Source organism: Pundamilia nyererei, unplaced genomic scaffold (genome assembly GCF_000239375.1).
Source record: "Pundamilia nyererei isolate P.nyererei 1_Seehausen unplaced genomic scaffold, PunNye1.0 scaffold00031, whole genome shotgun sequence".
Taxonomy (NCBI): Eukaryota; Metazoa; Chordata; class Actinopteri; order Cichliformes; family Cichlidae; genus Pundamilia; species Pundamilia nyererei.
Window position 1 is genome coordinate 1,495,848 of NW_005187432.1, and position 18,689 is coordinate 1,514,536.

Below are 18,689 nucleotides of genomic sequence, written 5' to 3' on the forward strand. Positions count from 1 at the left end.
TTAAAGCAGTTCAGCAACAATGGTGGGTAAAAGTAAAACGTGTCCTTCACGATTATAGAAATGGGCTCTTTTTGAGTTTTTTCAGATCCTATTGCTGGTGCAGTAATGTGTGCAGCTTATGGTTGGATGTGATGGAGTAGTTTAATAAGTAACACCGCCTTGAGAGTCTAATTTCTTAAGGAAGAACGTGATGAATGGGATTCTTTGCAGACTGGAGTACAATCTATAAAGAATCTCTAGTCTACAGTGGAAGTATGAGGAGATCTAAAAACTGAAATACTCGAGTACAGTGTAGTTTGAACATAAACACAGCGCACGAATGAACATGTGGTTTCACCACTGAGTGACAGACATTCAGGGTGTTGTGCCAGATAACGTCTGCACTGTAAAGCCATAACTTCTCTTGTCTTTATAATCCATCCCATGGATAATGCAGCAGACGTCAAAAGATAACATAGAGTGGGCTCACTGTACTCTAGTTTAATTGCGCAGATTTACATCAAATATGCCTCAGCAGGAAATAACGTTTAGCAAATAGGTCTTATCACTCTTTTGCAGGTAGTCTGTTTAATTAAAAACGCTGCGCCTCCACTCACCGGCTCCTAAAGAACTCGGGGGGCGTTAAGACCCAGCAGAGGTACAACAGTGAACATCTGTCGCGGTCTCCTCTGTATGAATTGCGCTTGGGCTCCAGTCTGAAGACACACGGGCAGAGGCAGGCGGGCTGGTACAGCGCGGACGGACTGGAGTGCATTCGGGAGGCGAGCAGATGACGCTGGACCATGAGTGAAAGTGGAGCCTTACGCACTGAACCGCAGCGATAAGACAGCGCGCCGCAAAATGAAGACACCTATGGTAAAGGGTTTTGCCATGTAACCCCGCAGTCAAACTGTTTGTGCTCGCTTTTAAATCCAGCATTGTTCCGTCAAGTGCGCTATAATCGACATAACGCCGCTGTGGTGTACAGTGTCGGATCAAAAGATTAGGATCAGAACAATGGGCGTCCAGCTGTGCGCTCTGTTTGGCACTAAAGCTCCACTACAGCACAGCGCGCTGGATGCTTGATTTGTCTCCGTTTAATACGGATACACTGTAGAAAGTGAACAATATCCGTGTTGCTTTAATATTAACTGATAAGCATTAATTCTAAACTATTTTTTTAAAGAAATAAAGAAAAGAAAACAAATTGAAAGTGCCGTGAGCTGCTCATCCTGTTCATGTACGATTGGCATGAATTCACATAGGTGATTTATTTTTCTTTTTATTAGAACTTTTACTTAAAAGCTGTTGGTGTCCTCTGAGGTGTGGCACCTACTGTAAATTACAGTACACATGTGCTCCTCAACGCACCTGATGATTAATATTAATGCATGCAAACTAAGTAAAGAAGATAATTAACAGCCTGACAGCGTCATAAACATTAGCTGTGCCCTTATCATAGTTCGATAAAAGCTGTTTTTAAGTTTTTGGTCGCACGTGACATGCATTACAGGAAGTTGGGCTTTTACTGACAAACCAGCGCCTGCTGCTGCCGCTCATCCTGCATGAAGTCCGTAGGTGCAGGTTAAACTCAGTCCGGTGGAACTCGGCTAATTTGCCCGCATCTGCTTGTGTCTTTGTGTCAGCGCCATGGGGTAGCCGTGCTTCTCGTGCTTCTCCTGTGCGCCAGCTTGTTCCTCGTGTACAACGGCAGCTTCAACGGCGCTTCCAGAGACGCCAACGACACGCGCATCAGGCAGCATGAACAGCTGCGGCGGCCCACCGAAGCCTCCGTCGGGGTCGCCAAGCCTCACCCCCCGATCCTCCAGGGATACAACAGCATCATCGACCATAAGGTAAACAGATGTGGCTGAGTGCGTGTCTCATAACGCAGAGAACGGGCGCGTGGTTCGCTTTAACACGTGGTGAATGCCCAGCAGAGTAGGCATCAAAGCTTTTGAAAGTTTTACTTTTCTCCAAACCCCTTTTTTCGGCACTGAATCTTTCCCAGCCTGAGCCGCACTCACGCAAATTTCCTCTTGTCCTGACGACCAGTAGCTGTCTTTAGAGAGAGAGAGAAAGAGAGAGAGAGAGCATCCTCTCTGTCATTTATCACAATTTTCGCCGGCGCTGCGTTGCGCCACATTCAATACCCACCTGTCGTTACTAATAACAGCTTAGGCTACAAATGAAATCCTCGACTGCATTCTTAAGCTCTAATTGATAAGCCCAGGAGACCCGCAGCTAGGTGAACTCTGACGTCATTGTGGGGTTGTATTGACTGCCATCTGTTTACCAAGCCAGGAGAAAACAATCAATGAGAGTACCGGGGAGCGAAGCCTCTGCAAGTAAAGCAGACCCATTCACCTTGTGAAGGCGTTTTCAGTAAGCGTGCAGGCACAGCGTACCACCATGCAGGCGGTTTGGCTGGTGGGCTCTCCCGACTGTCTGAAACTGCTGGATTTAAGAATGACAAATTTGGAGAAACGTTCTGGCCACAATCATTCATTCAGATGTGCAGGAGCAAAACACCAATATGATTTGTGGCTATTTGTAGTTGCTGTTTCTTTAAGTCTTCTTTAATCACTTTGAGTTGCTGTTCTCATTTTGTATCCCTCTACTGTCATATGCCTTATTACTCTTATTACTTATTACTTCTTTTTTTTTAGCCGTGATTTCCTTTTTTTCTTTGCTTCCCCTCGCGTTTTGCATCGATCTGTGCTCATTTTGTGTCCATATAGGCTTTTTGCATCCCTTCACTAGTAGTCTTTTTTTTTTATTGCTCTAGTGCAATTTAGGCTCCACTCATTATCATTTCACATCTCTCTGTAGTAGTCCTCTTTTTCAACTGAATTTTATCTTTTAGTCTCTTTTGCACTGCTTTACATTGATTTTTAGCTATTTTCTTTCACTTTTGAGTCATTTTGTGTCTCTTCTATCATTTTTGCATCCCTGAAATAGAATTTTACCTGTTTAATTGTTCTATGCCTCTTTGATATTTTTTGCATAATTGCCCATTTAGCTCTGTCTAGACATTTAGTATCTATTCTTTTTCATTGTAATTCCCCTCATTGTTTTATGTGTCTCTGCAATCAGTTTGCATCTTGCTTTACTGATTCTCACTCTCTCTATAGACATTTTGCATCTATCTGAAGTAATTTTACCTATTTTTGTAGTCATTTTGTACCTCTGTTGTTATTTTGTTTCAGTAGTTATTTTTGCATTGGTCTATTGCCATTTTAAATATATTTGATGTCATTTTTAGTCTCTCAGCAGACACGTTAAATCTTTTTGTTGTCACTTTGTGCATCTGTAGTCATTTTGTATCCTTTCCTTGTCATTCCACCTCTTTCTAGCAATTTTACATCTGCAGTCATTTTGCATCTGAGTGGTTGTTTAATTGAGTTTTAAACAAGAACAGTCACTTCTCTGGCCCCTGAGCTCTGCTGGGCTTGTGTCCAGACGGTGCATACAGTAATCCGTCAGTGGCAGGACTGAAGACACCATGAGTGACAGGCCAATTTGTGCTGCCATCTCTGTCTTAAAAAACAGTATCTGCTACCTGCTAGAAAACGAGCATCAAGTCATCAGATTATGTCATAGGCTGATTTACATATGAGTAATTGGACCTGCTCTTAGATGAGGCTGTGGCTGTACAAATGAGACAAATATGCAACGTGAGTATGTTCCAGCCACATCTGGGAGTCAACCCACTGTTCCTGAACATCAGAAAAAGTAGCCGGGTTGGTAAATGAACTTCTTTTAAATTAAACACCAGAGGATCTGAAGAGTCATTTAATCTTGTGACAAAGTAATCGAGGTCGGCAACAGATTGTAGAACTATTATTCACTAAAAGAAATCTCACCGGTGCAGAAACCAACAAGTGTGGAAACCTTTAATGCTGCCTGAAAAGTTCAGCTGGCAGTTTTCTCAGGAGACATGCTGCTTGTATTTCTTCGTGAGTTTTTCCTCCGAGTAGCTCTGCTCTACAGAAAATGCACGTTTGTCACCTTTTGGGTGTATTTACTTTACATGTCATCATGGTGATTTCCGATCTGTGTTTCTAGTCAGCCCATGTGTGGCAGGAATGAAGACAGCATGACTGACATGCTGATTTAGGCTTCCATTTCTCTCTATATATTTCTCAAGGGAAGGATGTATCAGCTGCTTTTAAAAACAAAAGGGTTTTAAGTCATTATGTTTTAGGTTGTGTCAAATTAGTATCCCAAAGTTATATATATTATCATATTTTAAATTTTTTTTTTTTATTAGATGTGATGAAATTTTTCTCAGTTGTCTAAAATTAAAGGTGTTATTTGGTTTTCTGGTTATGCTGTTAAAACTGAGCAGAACAGCAGTCAGATATTTGGCCAAATCCACACTTTCACCATATTATCCAAATGGCTTCAAAACAAAACAGGAAATTAACATTATGGCTGAATCTGTTAATAACACATGCAAATTTTATTTGTTTAATATGCAGTCACTGTTATTCACACTTTTTCTGTGTCTGTGGTATCTCAACATGAGTTTTACACCTTAAATTTGTGGACACATTTAGTAAAAGGCTGTTTCTTTTCTTGTAGTTCATGTTTAGTATTTTGGATCTTTTCTTACCTTACAGTGACAGTAAAGCACTGGCAGGAAATTTGTGACATGCAACAAAGATCCCAGTTAAAGAGTTTGAAGCTTGTAATTGGCTTCCAGGGTGGTTTATATACAGAGGGCCTTCTTGAGTCATTACTTCTTTAACAGTGGTTAAAAAACTTGGTTTAGAGTTAAGGTGAGAAGACGATTTTGTAAAGAGAGGGATGTGTGGTTGCAGCCTTACAATACACCTCTATGCAGAAAGCTAATGCAGTATTTACCAATACTGCAAATGTGATAGTTGTCCATGTCCACTCTGGAGTCCAGACCACAATTTGCATGTAAGAAGTAGGTACATTTGTGCCCGACACTCCTATTCTGCTTTGGAGTCCAACCTTTAATTGTATTATATCTGTGAGATTTGTGCTAAATATGCTTCTTTCAAATATGGGAAAACTTTTAATGTTGTGAATTTGATTTAACCAGTGTGGGTTATGGACCTCGTTTAATAGAAAACATTCAAATGCAGTTAGGGTTAGTATTTACCCAGAGGTGCAGTCGATGTGCCACTGGCTGTTTAGCTCTTTGACTCTGACTTGGAATTATTGTGCAGCTAGGTCACATAGATCTCTCCAAAGTCAAGCAGAGCAAAAGTAAATACGAAATGAGTCATTGCTGTCATATTTTCGGAAACCCAGGGCACGCAGCACCATCTTTTTTTTCTCACTGCCTCAAATGCCAATATTCAGTGACCATGCATGTTTTGATTTGATGAGGATTTGTCTGTAATGCGTCAGTAAGCCCAGCTAGGGATGAGAATTGATTTTCCTCGAGTGAACTGGAGCAGCCGAGCATCATAAGTAAACTACTAATTTATTTTTTCTCTTGGCAATAGATTTTTTTGACATTTTGGCAACAAGGGATATCAATTAGGGCCAGAGCACCACTGAACATCATTTATGCTGCTTGAAACCTGCTATTATGTCACCCGTCTTGTTCTCTCACTGCAAACTCCAATCAATATTCTATGATCTGAATGCGCAGGCTACTATAGCGTGCAGCACGGTAAAGTCTTCAAAAACTTTCCGTGAACTTTTTATGTACCCGAAAACGTGGCTGAGGTTTTTCTGTGTGTATTAAAGTGTAAAAGTTGTTGGCCTTGTCTCAAATGTGTTCTCCTGCAGTGTTGAATGATCATTGTTTGGGGAGGAAAAAACATACTGAGTCGAACATTTGTCTTCCTCATCTTTGCTTGCTGACCTCGCCGCCATATTGATCTCTCCAAGATATCAGCTGGCTGGCACACGGGCGCAGTGTCAGTCAGCCTTTGACCGCTTCACTTTATCTTCCACCAGAGTATTAAACTCATGACAGCCCAGAAACCATTTGGAATCTTATATATCTTCTGCAGACACTTGGCCAAGATGCTAAAGCATTTGCCAGAGTCCTTAAAATGATTTTCTCTATGACTGTTTGAACCATCTTTGAAATAAATAGATGAATAAATAAATGCATGTATGCATTTGAAATCCATTAATTCTTTCATAGCCAGAAGTTTCAACACCACATGTTTGATTCAGTTCAGAGTGAAAGGTAATTTATTTTGAGCTACACAGCAGCATTGGTGGGCCTGGACTTGTGCTGTGAATGAGAGTGACCAGATAAGAAAGCAGAGAAAGAAACTTAGGGTGGAGATGAAAAGGGAAAGAAACTCTTGTAGAGTAAGGGCAAAGAGAATGAGAGAAAAGGACAAAACTGGGGAAGGGGAAGGACGAAGAGAATGATAAAAGAGAATATAGGAGCCAGGAAAGGTTCAGCCTGAGAGAATGAGACAAGAGAGTGAAGGAGGAGGCAGAAACTGACACAGAAGTGAAAGATGGAGTGAAATCCCTAAGGGTTTCCTTTCTTCTTGCACTATCCTGCTTTTTATTTTCTCAGTGAGAAGGTGGAGGAGGAGGAGGAGGACTGGAAACCACTCTTGTCTGTCTCTCAGTGGAGATGGGAGGACAAGAAAGCGTCTGTCTTCCTCTGATTGCCTTCCTGACACCAAAAAACATGCAAATTTTGTAAAAAGTGATATCCTGCATGTCAGGTGGAGTTAAGAAAGGGAGGCTAAGGTCCTTATATGTGGCTGGAGAGAAAGGAAACAGGTGGATTTTTCCTGTGATTAAAGGTCAAAACCAAGAGAAGCAGCCTGGTTGCTGAGTAGCCCATGTTCTCCAATATAAACTATTTGTTTCTTTCATCTACAGTTAAGTGACACCTCTCATTTCTTTGTATTTTGCTTGTATTACCTTGTATTTAAGTGGTCTTCAGCAATAGTTCATTAGGCTTTCTGGAAGTCTCTTAATGTATCTTTGGACATTGGCTGCTTTTCCCCTCATTTTTAGTCCCGGCCTTGTACTTGACCATTTTTACATGAATGTTTTTGTTGATTTTTATGGCCACCTAATAATGACCATTCAACCTTTAAAAAAACACATAACTCCGACAATGAAGAAGCGATACATCTTCAGGAACTTGTTACTAGCAGCCTGTCACAATTTCTTTTAATGAATTTACTAAAAATGACAAAGATAACAGTCTGATGGGCATATAATAGTATTTGTGCACCAAAATGCTGCTCTGTAAAGGACTATGTGAAGTGCGTCCGTAAACTGCACAAGTAGAGGACAAAGGAAGAAGTGGCAAGCCTAAAAAACTATCTACAGTAGGCGAACCTGAGAGATGCATCTGACCCTGAAGCCTCTTCAGAAATTGTATCAGTGGAAGGACCATTAATAAGGAAGGGAAACGGGGTGAAAAGGCTAAGGTATGCCAAATTACACAAGAACTGGACTGAAAATCAAGTCTCACCAAATTGGATGTTTTTGGTTCAAATCTTTGTCAGTATGTACAGAGGAGGTCAGAATTGAGGTACAACACTCAGTGTCTATACTCATCTGTAAAACGTGTCACATTATAGGGCTGCCGTTCAACCAGTGGTGTTGGAGATCTTATCAAAATTGATGGAAATATGACTGCAGAAAAGTGCCATCAGATTTTGATCCACCGTAATAAAATGATTGGCAATAGCTTAATGTTTTCAAATTTCAATGAAACACACTGCCAGTGCAACCATGCCTGGATAGAAAAACCCACAGTGGAGCGGTAGCGGTATGAAAAGAGAAAAAAAAAAGAACGTTTGGACACTGCTAGCATAATTGACAGGTTTTTGACAGGGCTTCCACACAAACGCATAGCAGGATATGAAGCATCGCCAAATATGTTTCCAAAACAACTTCCTTCCTAGAAAATATGGTGAAACATATCTTCCCTTTGGCTTCACCTGCACAAGTGCCAAGGTAGGTTTCCCCTGCAGAATTGGTTTTCCCTGCGTCGGGAGCACACACTGGGCTCTCCAAATCAGGGACAAACAGTACCCCACATTCTTGATTTTTAGGCCCAAACATTTTTCTTTTAAAACAAAGGGGGGCCTAGCAAAAAAAAGTTTGGGAATCACTGCATTAAACTACATGTTTAATATATGGATGAAGATCATGGTTTGGGTTAAAACCATTTTCAGGATTAAATACATTAAAATGTTCCACTCTCAAGGTTTCTCCGGTGCCGAGCTTCAATCCATCAAAAGATGATGGCACCAGCAAGCATTTTATATCCACTTGCTCAAGGGCTATTATATTATGTAATAGCAGCTTACACAGATGACCTATTGAGTGAACTTGTTAGAGAAGCAGAATCTCTCATTTCCCCATATTTGTTGCCTGCCAGCATTTCTCTGAAATCAAAGTAAATTCCCCCAAATGATCTTTATTTAAAAAAAAGTTCAACCTTGACTTCTTCAACAGGAATTTTAGCAAATGAAAAAGGTAATTTTTCATTCAGTGTGAAATTCAATGGAGTCAATATTAAAGTTGAGAAAATGCTTAGCAAAGTGGCATTCATGAGGCCCGGTCTCCTCTATAATGATTTAAAACTATTCTGTCAATCAAGCTTGCTGGGGAGCATCACGCATTTGCGCCCCGGGGTCTCCAAGCTGATGATCTGGACATGTCAATAGCTGATGTTAGGTTGGAGGTTGTGCTTGTTGCAGTTAATGTAACCTCCACCTGCTCACGTCTCAGCTCTGACTTACTATACCGCTTTTTTTTTTTTAATTGATGTTATTCATCGCCACCTTCACCATCCTGACAACAAGTTGAAGTGCAAATCAGTGTTCTGCTTAAGACAAAGAAAAGTAGTGTTTTGATGACATTTTAAACCTATAATTTAATGTCATTTCATCGCATGCTTTCTGCCTCTCCTATTTACACACTCAGCAGTGTTGGTGTCCTGACCACAGACTGTACATAAAAGATGTATGTACCCACCTTGATGTGAGAATTTATTTTTGAAATTTGCATTTTGGATTTCCACCTTTTAGCATTTTGAACATTGTTGGGAGCCAGCCTTAAGAGGTAACTGGAAAAATTGTAGATTTTTAGTACTTTTGTGGTGGCTTTTTTTAAGCCCCAGAGGTTCTTACTTAATTGGAAGTTCATCAGTTTTATAAGTCATAAACCAGTGTGTTGCCTTATGGTGGTCTGTGATGAAATTCAAATAATTGGGCAAATTAATGAGGATCCACGTTCATTAAAATTTATCCAAAAGCTATCACTGACTTTCACTAACGACATAAATGTCACCGCTTATGTGGCAATATGTGATTGCTCCTCAGGGAATCATAATAGCTCACCAAATCTTGTAATATTAGTATTTTTCTTTTATTTGTGCCGCCCTCAGAGCCGCAGCTCCAGTATGGCCAAAAAAACAGAAACTGTTGTGCGGCAGCAGCAAGCAATCCCACTGAGACAGAACACGAAATTTACAAAGCAGATTGTTCAGCACAAACTGTGGTCAGAGTGGGTTTTTTTAGACATATCAGGGCTGGAAATACTCTGACTAGGTACACTTCGCTTGAAGGCATGAGCATGCGAAGCCATCTGTGCCAAGGAGACATGACAAGGCATCCTTCCCCCAAACGCAGCTTTAGTGACAGCTGGAGAAGTGAGACGTTTGAATATTTCATCTCAGACAGCCACATCTTCGCTGCGCAACGAAGCTATTTTTCACTGTTCATTAGGATTTCGCTCTGCAATCAGCCAGCTGGAAAGCAAGACAGAAAACTCCCCAATTAGGCCGTTATGGCCAAGGACTCTGTAGTCATCTGATGTGAACTAACAGTGTTTGTGAAGTCTGCAGGGCTGTGTGGAAAAAGAGCACAAACGTGTGTGCGTGTGTGTGAGAGAGTTCTGTCTTTGTGCTTTGTACCATTCACAGGGTTTAAATTACAACACAAAATGAAGGAAACATCAGTGACAGATAACTGCTATTTTTATGCAAAGACAATGTTGGAATACTAAAACGGCTCTCCTGACTGAAGAGAGAAGAATAGTGGTTTCGTTATGCCACAGTAGTCCCAATTGGAGCATAGTCTTGGAATTCAACTTATCTCCAGAGTATTCTGCTCCCGCCAAACATAACACAGCTCCAGGCTCTTTCCGGTGCAGGCCTGGAAAGCAATTACTGGTGAAGGGTGGGGTGGAGGGGAGAGGAGACTGCCTCTCGATAAGCATTCCCTCAATGGAGTAATCTTGCACTTCGTGCCTTTTGGCATTCTGTGGTTAGGGAATCACTGGTCAAGTTATACATTTTAACATAAAGGATATGGAGGGAAGATTTCCCAAGGCTTATGCCATGAGCTGAATGGTGATTTAAAGCTTCTCTGCGTTTTAATCTTTGGTAGATGATAGGCTTTAGCATGTGGAGCACCTTCGTCATTCAGCGCCAGAGAGAGCAGCAAAGGATCTGAAAAGGTTAAACTATGATAAATGGATCATACCTTGTGGCACAACATCAGGAGATAGATGATAGCTGCTGCCGTTGTCATGGTTAAGAGCAAATGGAAGACGACGGCTGGCGAGAAGCACTACAATAAAACCGAATTTCTTTGCTTTTCCGTCATCTGGCTCCACAGACACACGAGGCCCGCAACATTACTCAGCTCTTTAGGCATGATTAATGAGCGTGCCCTCCATGGTGCGAGAGAGAAATGATCCAACTTTTTTTTTGTATTTGGCATAGTCTCCTTCTCTATGCCATGAGCATTCCTTCTCCAGATTAGAAACATATTGGATGCCAAGGTTATTAATTATGGAGACACGGGGTTTGCCTAAACAGTGTGCTTCTTGTCCAAAAACAGAGCAAAGGAGCAGAGCTCTGTTTTAAGTTTATAAGTGAAACAAGAAAAGACAAAAGAAAAGTTGCAGAAGAAACTTTAAGTTTTAAGCACCAGACGGCCGAGAAGACAGAGGCAGCTTCTGTAGCCCTGCGGTGTTTTGCTGATGTGACATTAAATCATTTCCTGTACCACGTTGTCTGCCCTTCAGTCGAAACACTCCCAATTACAGAGGCGACTTTGATGTATATCCCATCATCCCCCCCTCATTGAAGAGATGGTGTCATGGCTGTTCGACAAAGGCTTTCTTTGGTATCCCGCTCACTGATTACACTTCCAGAGGTGCCGAAGAGTAAGCAATTTTCCCGGGTGCATACAGAGCTGCTTCGGGCTCCTTTTTCTTCCTCTCTGATGGAGGAGCTCTGCATTAAATCAAATTATATCAATACCAGCATCTTGTCATGGGAACCTAAATCTCTGTAGTGCAAAAGAGGCACTGCAAATAGTCCAGCCCATGTCAAAAACAATTTAAGATGAAATGTTGTTCACTGAGCTGGAAATTGTGCATATGATCCATATCACCCGGCCAATATTGGGCTTTTTTCTTTGCCGCTTTATTATTTGTCAGGTTTTCTAAATGAGTGAAACACATCAGATCAACATGCACATTTTGTCCTGAATCTGATTTGTCAGGGTCACTTGGTCAAAATTGCTCAAGTGTGACTAAAGCCAGTTTAAGCTGGTAATTTAATGCAAGCTGAACAGCTCTGATGGAACAATTGGAATTGAACCTGCAGTATGAATTTAGTCTGGACACCGGAGGCATTCTGAATGTTCATGGTGGACGTTATCCTGCTAATGCTCAACCAGAACAAGTTGCCGAGACTTTGTCTGTTATCGGACCGTATCAGACAAACGGTCCTGAGCTGCCATAACCATAATCTGAGAGGAAGACGCATCTTATTGGAAAAATGGGATTCAGTCTCCTGAAACAGTGTTTGAGTCACTGTGAAGGTGAAAGAAATGGCTCTATCAAAAAGGGGGGGGAAAGAGCAAAAGAGATACAAATCCTGCCTGTCTTGTCTTTGTCCCTGCACAGCTGACCGTGAATGGGCTGTGAATGCCAGGTTTGGAAAGTTACAGATTGCTTATCGGCAGTCAAATAGCTTAGCAATCTCTAACCACTTCATGCATCCAGAGGGCCAACTGGATAACTATCAGATCTAAAAATTGCAGAGTGCAAATGCAGCCAAGAAGCATTCAGACTTGAATCCAGTCACTGAAAAGGTGTAAATGCATCCATCTCTTTGGCGTTCTTTCACAATCTTCACACCTTTTGAATGTGGCTGTGTAACAAAGAAACAAATTGAAATGCCAAAAATGTGTCTTCAGTCAAAAATCACCATGTTTCCACCGCAAAACCTGCACTGTGGTTATGAAACAGACGCCATAATCATGGCACTGTTTCCACATCAGACCCTGTTACAAAGCAGAAAGTGTTAATTATGTTATTGCATAAAAAAAGCAAACTAAAAGATTATGTGTCTGTCTTTTAATATGATCTTTAACTGGCAATTTGATTTGGTCTAAAATGGGTTTGTTGCTGTTAACCTGTACATACAGTTTACTCTCTGCAAAAGGCAAATCAAGGTTCAGTATGAGTTTATCTGCTTCTGAGCCGAACAATGCCCAAAACAATGAACAAAAGCTTACTAATCAGCGTTCCTCATTCCTAACAATAAAACAAAAGGCAAAGAAATTAAAAGTCTGCAATCTAAGATCTGGAACAAAAAGAAAAAATCAAAGGGAAACGTGTTCAATAAAAAAGGCTTCTCAATCCTGTCAACTGCTAATAAGTGCTCGATATTTACTCTGTACCGTTTGCAATTATAAGCTCACAACTAACAAGGCTATCAAAGTCCAACGTTATGTTGCTTACACAGAATTCTCAAGGCTATACAAAGAACTGAACATCGTGTCATTTGTGGCAGCAGAAGACTCTCTGCATCTCTCACTGATGAACCATGATTTTTCCATAAAATGTAACAGCTGGAGTCAGAGGAAGAAAATCTACCTTTTCATTTTGTGTTTTTTTTCTGAAGGACTAGATTTTTACTTGTTTGGCTTTCATCTAATTGATTACAACCTCATGTACAACTGTTATATTATGATTTTTTTAATTTAAAAAGTCACATCCAGAAAGCTTCCTTTTGCTAAGAAGGAATGATGTCCGGCTTACATTTATGAAGCACGCTGAGCAGACCTCATAGAGGTGATGTGAACTCTGGTGCTATTTTTGAGTCATTGCGAAGTGTCTCAAGATTGACAGTCAACACAACATCATTCAGCTCCAAGATGCTCACTGGAAAGGAGTTTGTAAGTAATAAGTAATCTTTTCAGGAGCTGTCACCTGAGAAGCGTAAGTTACTAAAATTAGATTGAAGTCAGACACTTTTCTCCAAGTCTCCGTAGCGACAAAAGCAGCAACAAAAAGGCATTTTTAACAAAGAAGAGCATTTTATTTGATGCCACAGCTTGAATGAAAGGGATCAAGCCAGCAAATGGACGTGATTTCTATCTGAGGCCCAATTCTGTGCTCATGTTTAAAAAAACGATAGAAGGTAGAAAATGGAAAATGTTATCTGTGTGTAAGAGTTGATCACATGACAAATAATCCCTTTTGATAATACGAGGCATTTCCACAAACGTATGTGTGATGCCTGTGTCCTTTTCTTTCAGCGTGGATAAAGGAGATTTCATAATGCAGAAGATGCAATCTCAAAATCATAATAAAAGCAACTAAAGCAGCAAAAGCTGGTCATTATACAAAGGTAGGGTTAAAAATACGTCTTAAACCATATCAGTAAACAAGTTCCAGTCGTCTCCTAGTGTGATCTTACTTGGAAATCCTCTTTTTGTCACGTCTCTGATCACACGTTGTCTCCATTCCTTTGAAAGCCAAGGCGTTAGTGGCGGTCTGCAGTGAACATGAACAGTAAAGGAGGGAGTAATTTTAGGAGTGTGGAGGAGAGAATTGTCCTTGCAGCTCTCCCTGTTCTCACACTTCTTGTCAATCCTTGAAAAAAGCAAGTGTGACTGTTCGTTTGTTTGTGCGGGAAAGTTCAAACCGAGGCATTTCACCACTTCACGATTGTCCAAACATCAGCTCCAAAGTGGCTATACTGAAGCCTGTAAGAACGGTGATGAACCACTCACCTCCATCATCCTTGAGAAGTCAGTAAATGCAGACTTTAACTATCCAAAGGTCCTGTCTAAGCCTCAGCGGTTGCAAGTGGGTCATGCTAATATATAGGGAAACAGCTGAAGTTCCCATAATTGTCAGTGTGACTAAACTGATTTTGAAGGTGTAGTTGGTGTGGTCTTTTTCCTAGTGGTGTTGCAAAATTGCATTAAAAAAAACAACGCAGTTTTAATCCTATCAAACTCCCATCCAACTCAGCAAAGTCCACTGAAAATAAGAAAATCACAAAGAAGCTTTTCCTGAAAAGACTTTAAAAAAAAATGGAGTTGAAGCTGAGCACCGCCAAAGGGCACTGAACAGCTTTAAGAGGAACTAAAAAACAAATGTGTCTGCACAGTGCAGCGTATTTCAGACAGCCTTTAACATGTACCTCACAGCTGCACTAAATGTGCAAAGAACAATTAGTGCTGGTCTTATTATTTATATTTCCTTTTTTTCTTGGTGGGTTTTTGAGCCGTTAATACGTCAGAACAGTGGAGAATGGACATGAAAGCTGGGACAGAGCAAGGGAAGACATGCAGCAAATTAGTAATAACTTCACTTCATTGGTGATGATCAGACGTTATTGTCTTTTTGTAATAAAAAATTTCATCAGGGATCAGTGAGCCCCCTCCTCATGGCTGGGTGTGAAATACTTTTAATACTTTTCATTTTTATTTTTAAACAGATGCACACAAGGTTATCCTTTGGCATCTGTGCTGTGATGCATAGCAGTAAACCAGTCTAACCACCAGCTCCTCACACAAAGATGCTCAGGCAGGACCTGTTTGGATCACACTGTAACGCATCAGCCACCTCTGGTGTAAATGCGCTACCCTTTTAACAGGGATGATGGAAAAGTGATGATGCTTTAACCCGAATTACATTAATTTTTTCCTCCCTACACCTAACCCAGTAGGTGAGTGAAAACAAAACTGAACCATTAGTGAAACTGCACTGCTTCTTATGACAAGTAACATTAATTTTAATGATCCAATGGCTTTTATGGGAATAGCAAACCTGGTTTTGTTGTGTGGGTGTGTTGTGTTCCTGTTGCTCCTCCTCTTGTCTTTAGGGCTATCTACACAGGAAGCGACAGCAGCAGCATGGTGACCAGAGACCATATGAAGTCAATGATTTTTGGCAACTTCAAATGATAACAGATGACATAACCACTGGCGATGAAAAATGAGCGGGTCCTGAGCTAAAATTTGTTTATTTGCAACTGACTCTACTCAGTAGTGTTTAAGCTGAGTGGATGGTCTGCACCACACAGGCACAGCTCTGGGCAGAACTGTGTGTTATCAGTTGCTTAACCTTCTAGATGAAGGAGCGATTAACTTATTGATGTAATCCTTTCTATCGATCAGTTTTGTTGCAGTGTTTCTTTTCTTTTTCTTTTTTTTAATGGTAGTAGTGGCTTAATATTAGTTAAGACTGGACTGGACTCTCACACACGTCACCACACGCACCACCACACATTTCCTATAATTCCTATAATTTATAATCTTTATAATCTCTTCTGCTATTTGCACATTCTATACTGTAAATTCCTAAGTTAATTTGTAAATTCTGTAGTAAACTGTAAATTGTAAATATTGTAAAACTTTTCTTCTGTCATTTAATGGTCGGGCATTGTACAGCTACAAGCATTTCACCCCCGTGTCATACTGTGTATGGTTGTGTGTGTGTGACAAATAAAATTTGAATTTGAATTTGATTTGAATTTAAACTGGTAACAAACATCCATTTTCTGGTATGAAGTTTGCCTCCCGATCTCCTTGGGAAGGAGACAAAGGCCTTTAGTTTAGGGATAAAACACTGAAACTTTACCTCTCAAGTTCACTTAAGTCCAGTTCCTGAAGATTGATAGGTAAGTAAACTTTAACAGATGTAGGGACCAGTGAACTTCCCTGGCACTCTAACAGTAGCCAACTAAATAATGTGTATTCACAAGCTAGTGTACTCATAGTGCCAGTCCCAAGGAAGAGCACCTGGTATAAAATCTTGAAGATGTTGTTCTGTCTTGGGAAATAAGAGAGAAGCTGTAAAAGCAAGTACCCCAAATACATAGTATTCATTAATTTTGTTATGCACTGTTGACTTTTGTGAAGCACTTTGTGATTGTATATCTTGAAAGGTGCTATATAAATAAAGTTTTACTTGCATATTATCTATTTACATAGGGTTTTTAAATGTTTTTCCCTTAGAAAGCTAACAATCCAAACTACTAAATATAGTGTAATTAACTCTCAGTGTATCATGTAAAATCACTGGTTATTAAAACATCTTAAAATAAAACAACCAGGCTTTAAGCAGTGGCTTTAATGTAGAATCAGTGGATGTTTGTGCTTTAAGGTGAGCAAAAAATCTAATGAGACTATGTTCACAGTGAGCCAGCAGATGGATTACTCTTTTTTTTTTTTTTTAATGTGAGAAAATATAAATTGAATGAACTTTAGCAGTAAAAATAAAGCAATCTAATAAAATATTCTCAAGTCTTTGAAACAACACTTTTTCTTCTGAGATTGTATTGAGTCATCTCATCCCACTGCAGTTATCTGCACTCGAGATAACCAAATGAAGCTAAGTTACTTCAGCACATGTAGTTATTTGAGTCAAATTGCTCTTCTTTGATTGATAGAAGTGCAGACGTTTCCTCCTAGACCCAGCTGATTCATCAGCAAAGTTTATCCCATCAGCACTGAGCTCAGAGTAAAGTTCTGGAACAAAATAATGTTCACATTTCAAAACTGGAAGCGCTCCTAATTGTCATTTTTGCTCTGAAGAAGAATGATATAAAGACAGCTGGTTGCGGCTAATAAAATTAACAGATACCGAAGCTCATTTCAGCAATGCAAAAGAGTCTATTTATGAGCTGAAGATGACTCCATTTCCACAGCTCATAATCAGTGTTAATTCCTCCTCCTCCTATCATCATCATCTCATTAATAATGCAAAGAAAGCTCTGATGATGATCATCATCATCATCATCATTATGGCATCAGATGCTCAGCTAGTATCTGAGAAGAACAATATCGACCGCCTGAGCATTAGGCAAGTTTATTTATATCACAATCAGTTTACAATCAGTTTTATTGCTTCTACAAATCCATTCAGAGTTACAAACTTCAGCCACTGAGAAGATGACTGTGCAGTGCTGGAAAAATGTCTTTTTCTCCCTGACTGAAACATTTTACTTTGTGTTTATCCGAAAGCTGCAGTCAGCTGTAACCTGTAGGTTAAGACTAAGATTTTACATTTACAATAAATGTTGCATTTTAATGAAGCTCTGGATTTCTACGCTGTGGTCTTGAATGCTAATTTTTTAAAGTTAAAATGGTTACAGAGGTATCTTCTTTTAAACCACGAAACACTAAAGCACTATAAAACTGTAGGGATGGGGATCAAACTGCCATGAAATTGTGACATGCTTTTTTTTTTTCTGAAAAATTCAGAATGCAAAACACGCCATCATGTTGGGCTCATAGTAGTAAGCTTTTGCACACCTGAGTCACATAAAAGCCTTTATTCTTCCATGTCTTCTGTTTAGAGTTTAGAGAAAACCCCTCTACTCTAAAACTGTGTCCACATTAGAAGTGATTTCCTCGTTGGGTGATTTGCTTGGAAGCTGACAGCTGGCCCCTTGCAGACCTTCCAGGCCCTGTGTCATGCCTCCTCAGCATCCTTCTCCATCTCCCTTATCCCTATGCCAGTTTGTGAAATGGCAGACTCTCCTTCCTGGTGGGATCAGATAGGCATTTCCCTCGCCTGCTTCTGTCAACTGGGGCCAGCACACCTGTTTTCCATCTTCAATTACCCGCACATAGAAGGATCAGCTCTTCATCCTCTCTTATTGCCAGATAGAGCATACTGTGTGGAAACCAGTCTAGCTTCAGGAAAACTTTCTTGTAGTTAATCTCTCAGTGAAATTACCTCTTCCTCTCCATCTGCCTATATCCCCCCCAGTGTTCCAGCCTCCATTCCTTCAGTCAAGCAAACAAACACCCGCTGTGGAAAACCTGTGTGGAGGAAAACCCACCTGCCTGCCTGCTCTCACGCTACCTCCCCTTGTTTGAACAAACCTTCCTTCTTTAATGAAAGTTAGAGGCTAGACACTTTGGTTGAATGGATAACCCTCTAACATATTTACTGGTTAACATATTAACAGTCAACAGAGTCCTGCTCTCTCATTGGTAGTCGCTTCAGTTGCTCAAGGGGAAAAGCTTCTCGTCATCAGCAGTTTTTCAACCATAGTTACTTGAAGTTGTTGAATGTTATTGACTTTCTCTGGTCTCAGGTCACCACATCGCACCAAATCCATTCTGAAAATAGCAGTGACATCACGACCAGAGACCACAGAAAGTCAATGACACTGTGCAACTTTCAGCAAGCAAAGATGAAACAGGCAGCAAAATAAACTCTACTCAACATCCAGGTGAATGATTGAAACAACCACCAATGAGAGTGTAAGATACATGTGATTGGCCCATGACCTAATAGTAAAAACATTGGATGGTTACCAGTCTGTACTGGAACTGTAAATAATAAATTATGAGCAGCCTATCCCTGTTTTAATATCTCATAATAACACTCAAAGATATAAAAAAGTTTAAGGCGATGAATACACATTAATGGAGCAGAACTTTGCTTTTCATCTGTTT

General features: G+C 40.3%; 1 protein-coding gene across 1 annotated transcript in view; it reads left to right on the forward strand.

Annotated features, from left to right (window-relative positions):
- Window positions 1-616: 616 nt before the first annotated feature.
- st6galnac5a (ST6 (alpha-N-acetyl-neuraminyl-2,3-beta-galactosyl-1,3)-N-acetylgalactosaminide alpha-2,6-sialyltransferase 5a) overlaps window positions 617-18,689 on the forward strand; it is a 60,097-nt gene continuing 42,024 nt past the window's right edge. The window contains exons 1-2 of the mRNA XM_005729005.1: window positions 617-855; window positions 1,626-1,835. Of these exons, the coding sequence (XP_005729062.1) occupies window positions 841-855; window positions 1,626-1,835 (225 nt within the window). The 5' untranslated portion in view covers window positions 617-840. The remainder of the gene's footprint in view (window positions 856-1,625; window positions 1,836-18,689) is intronic.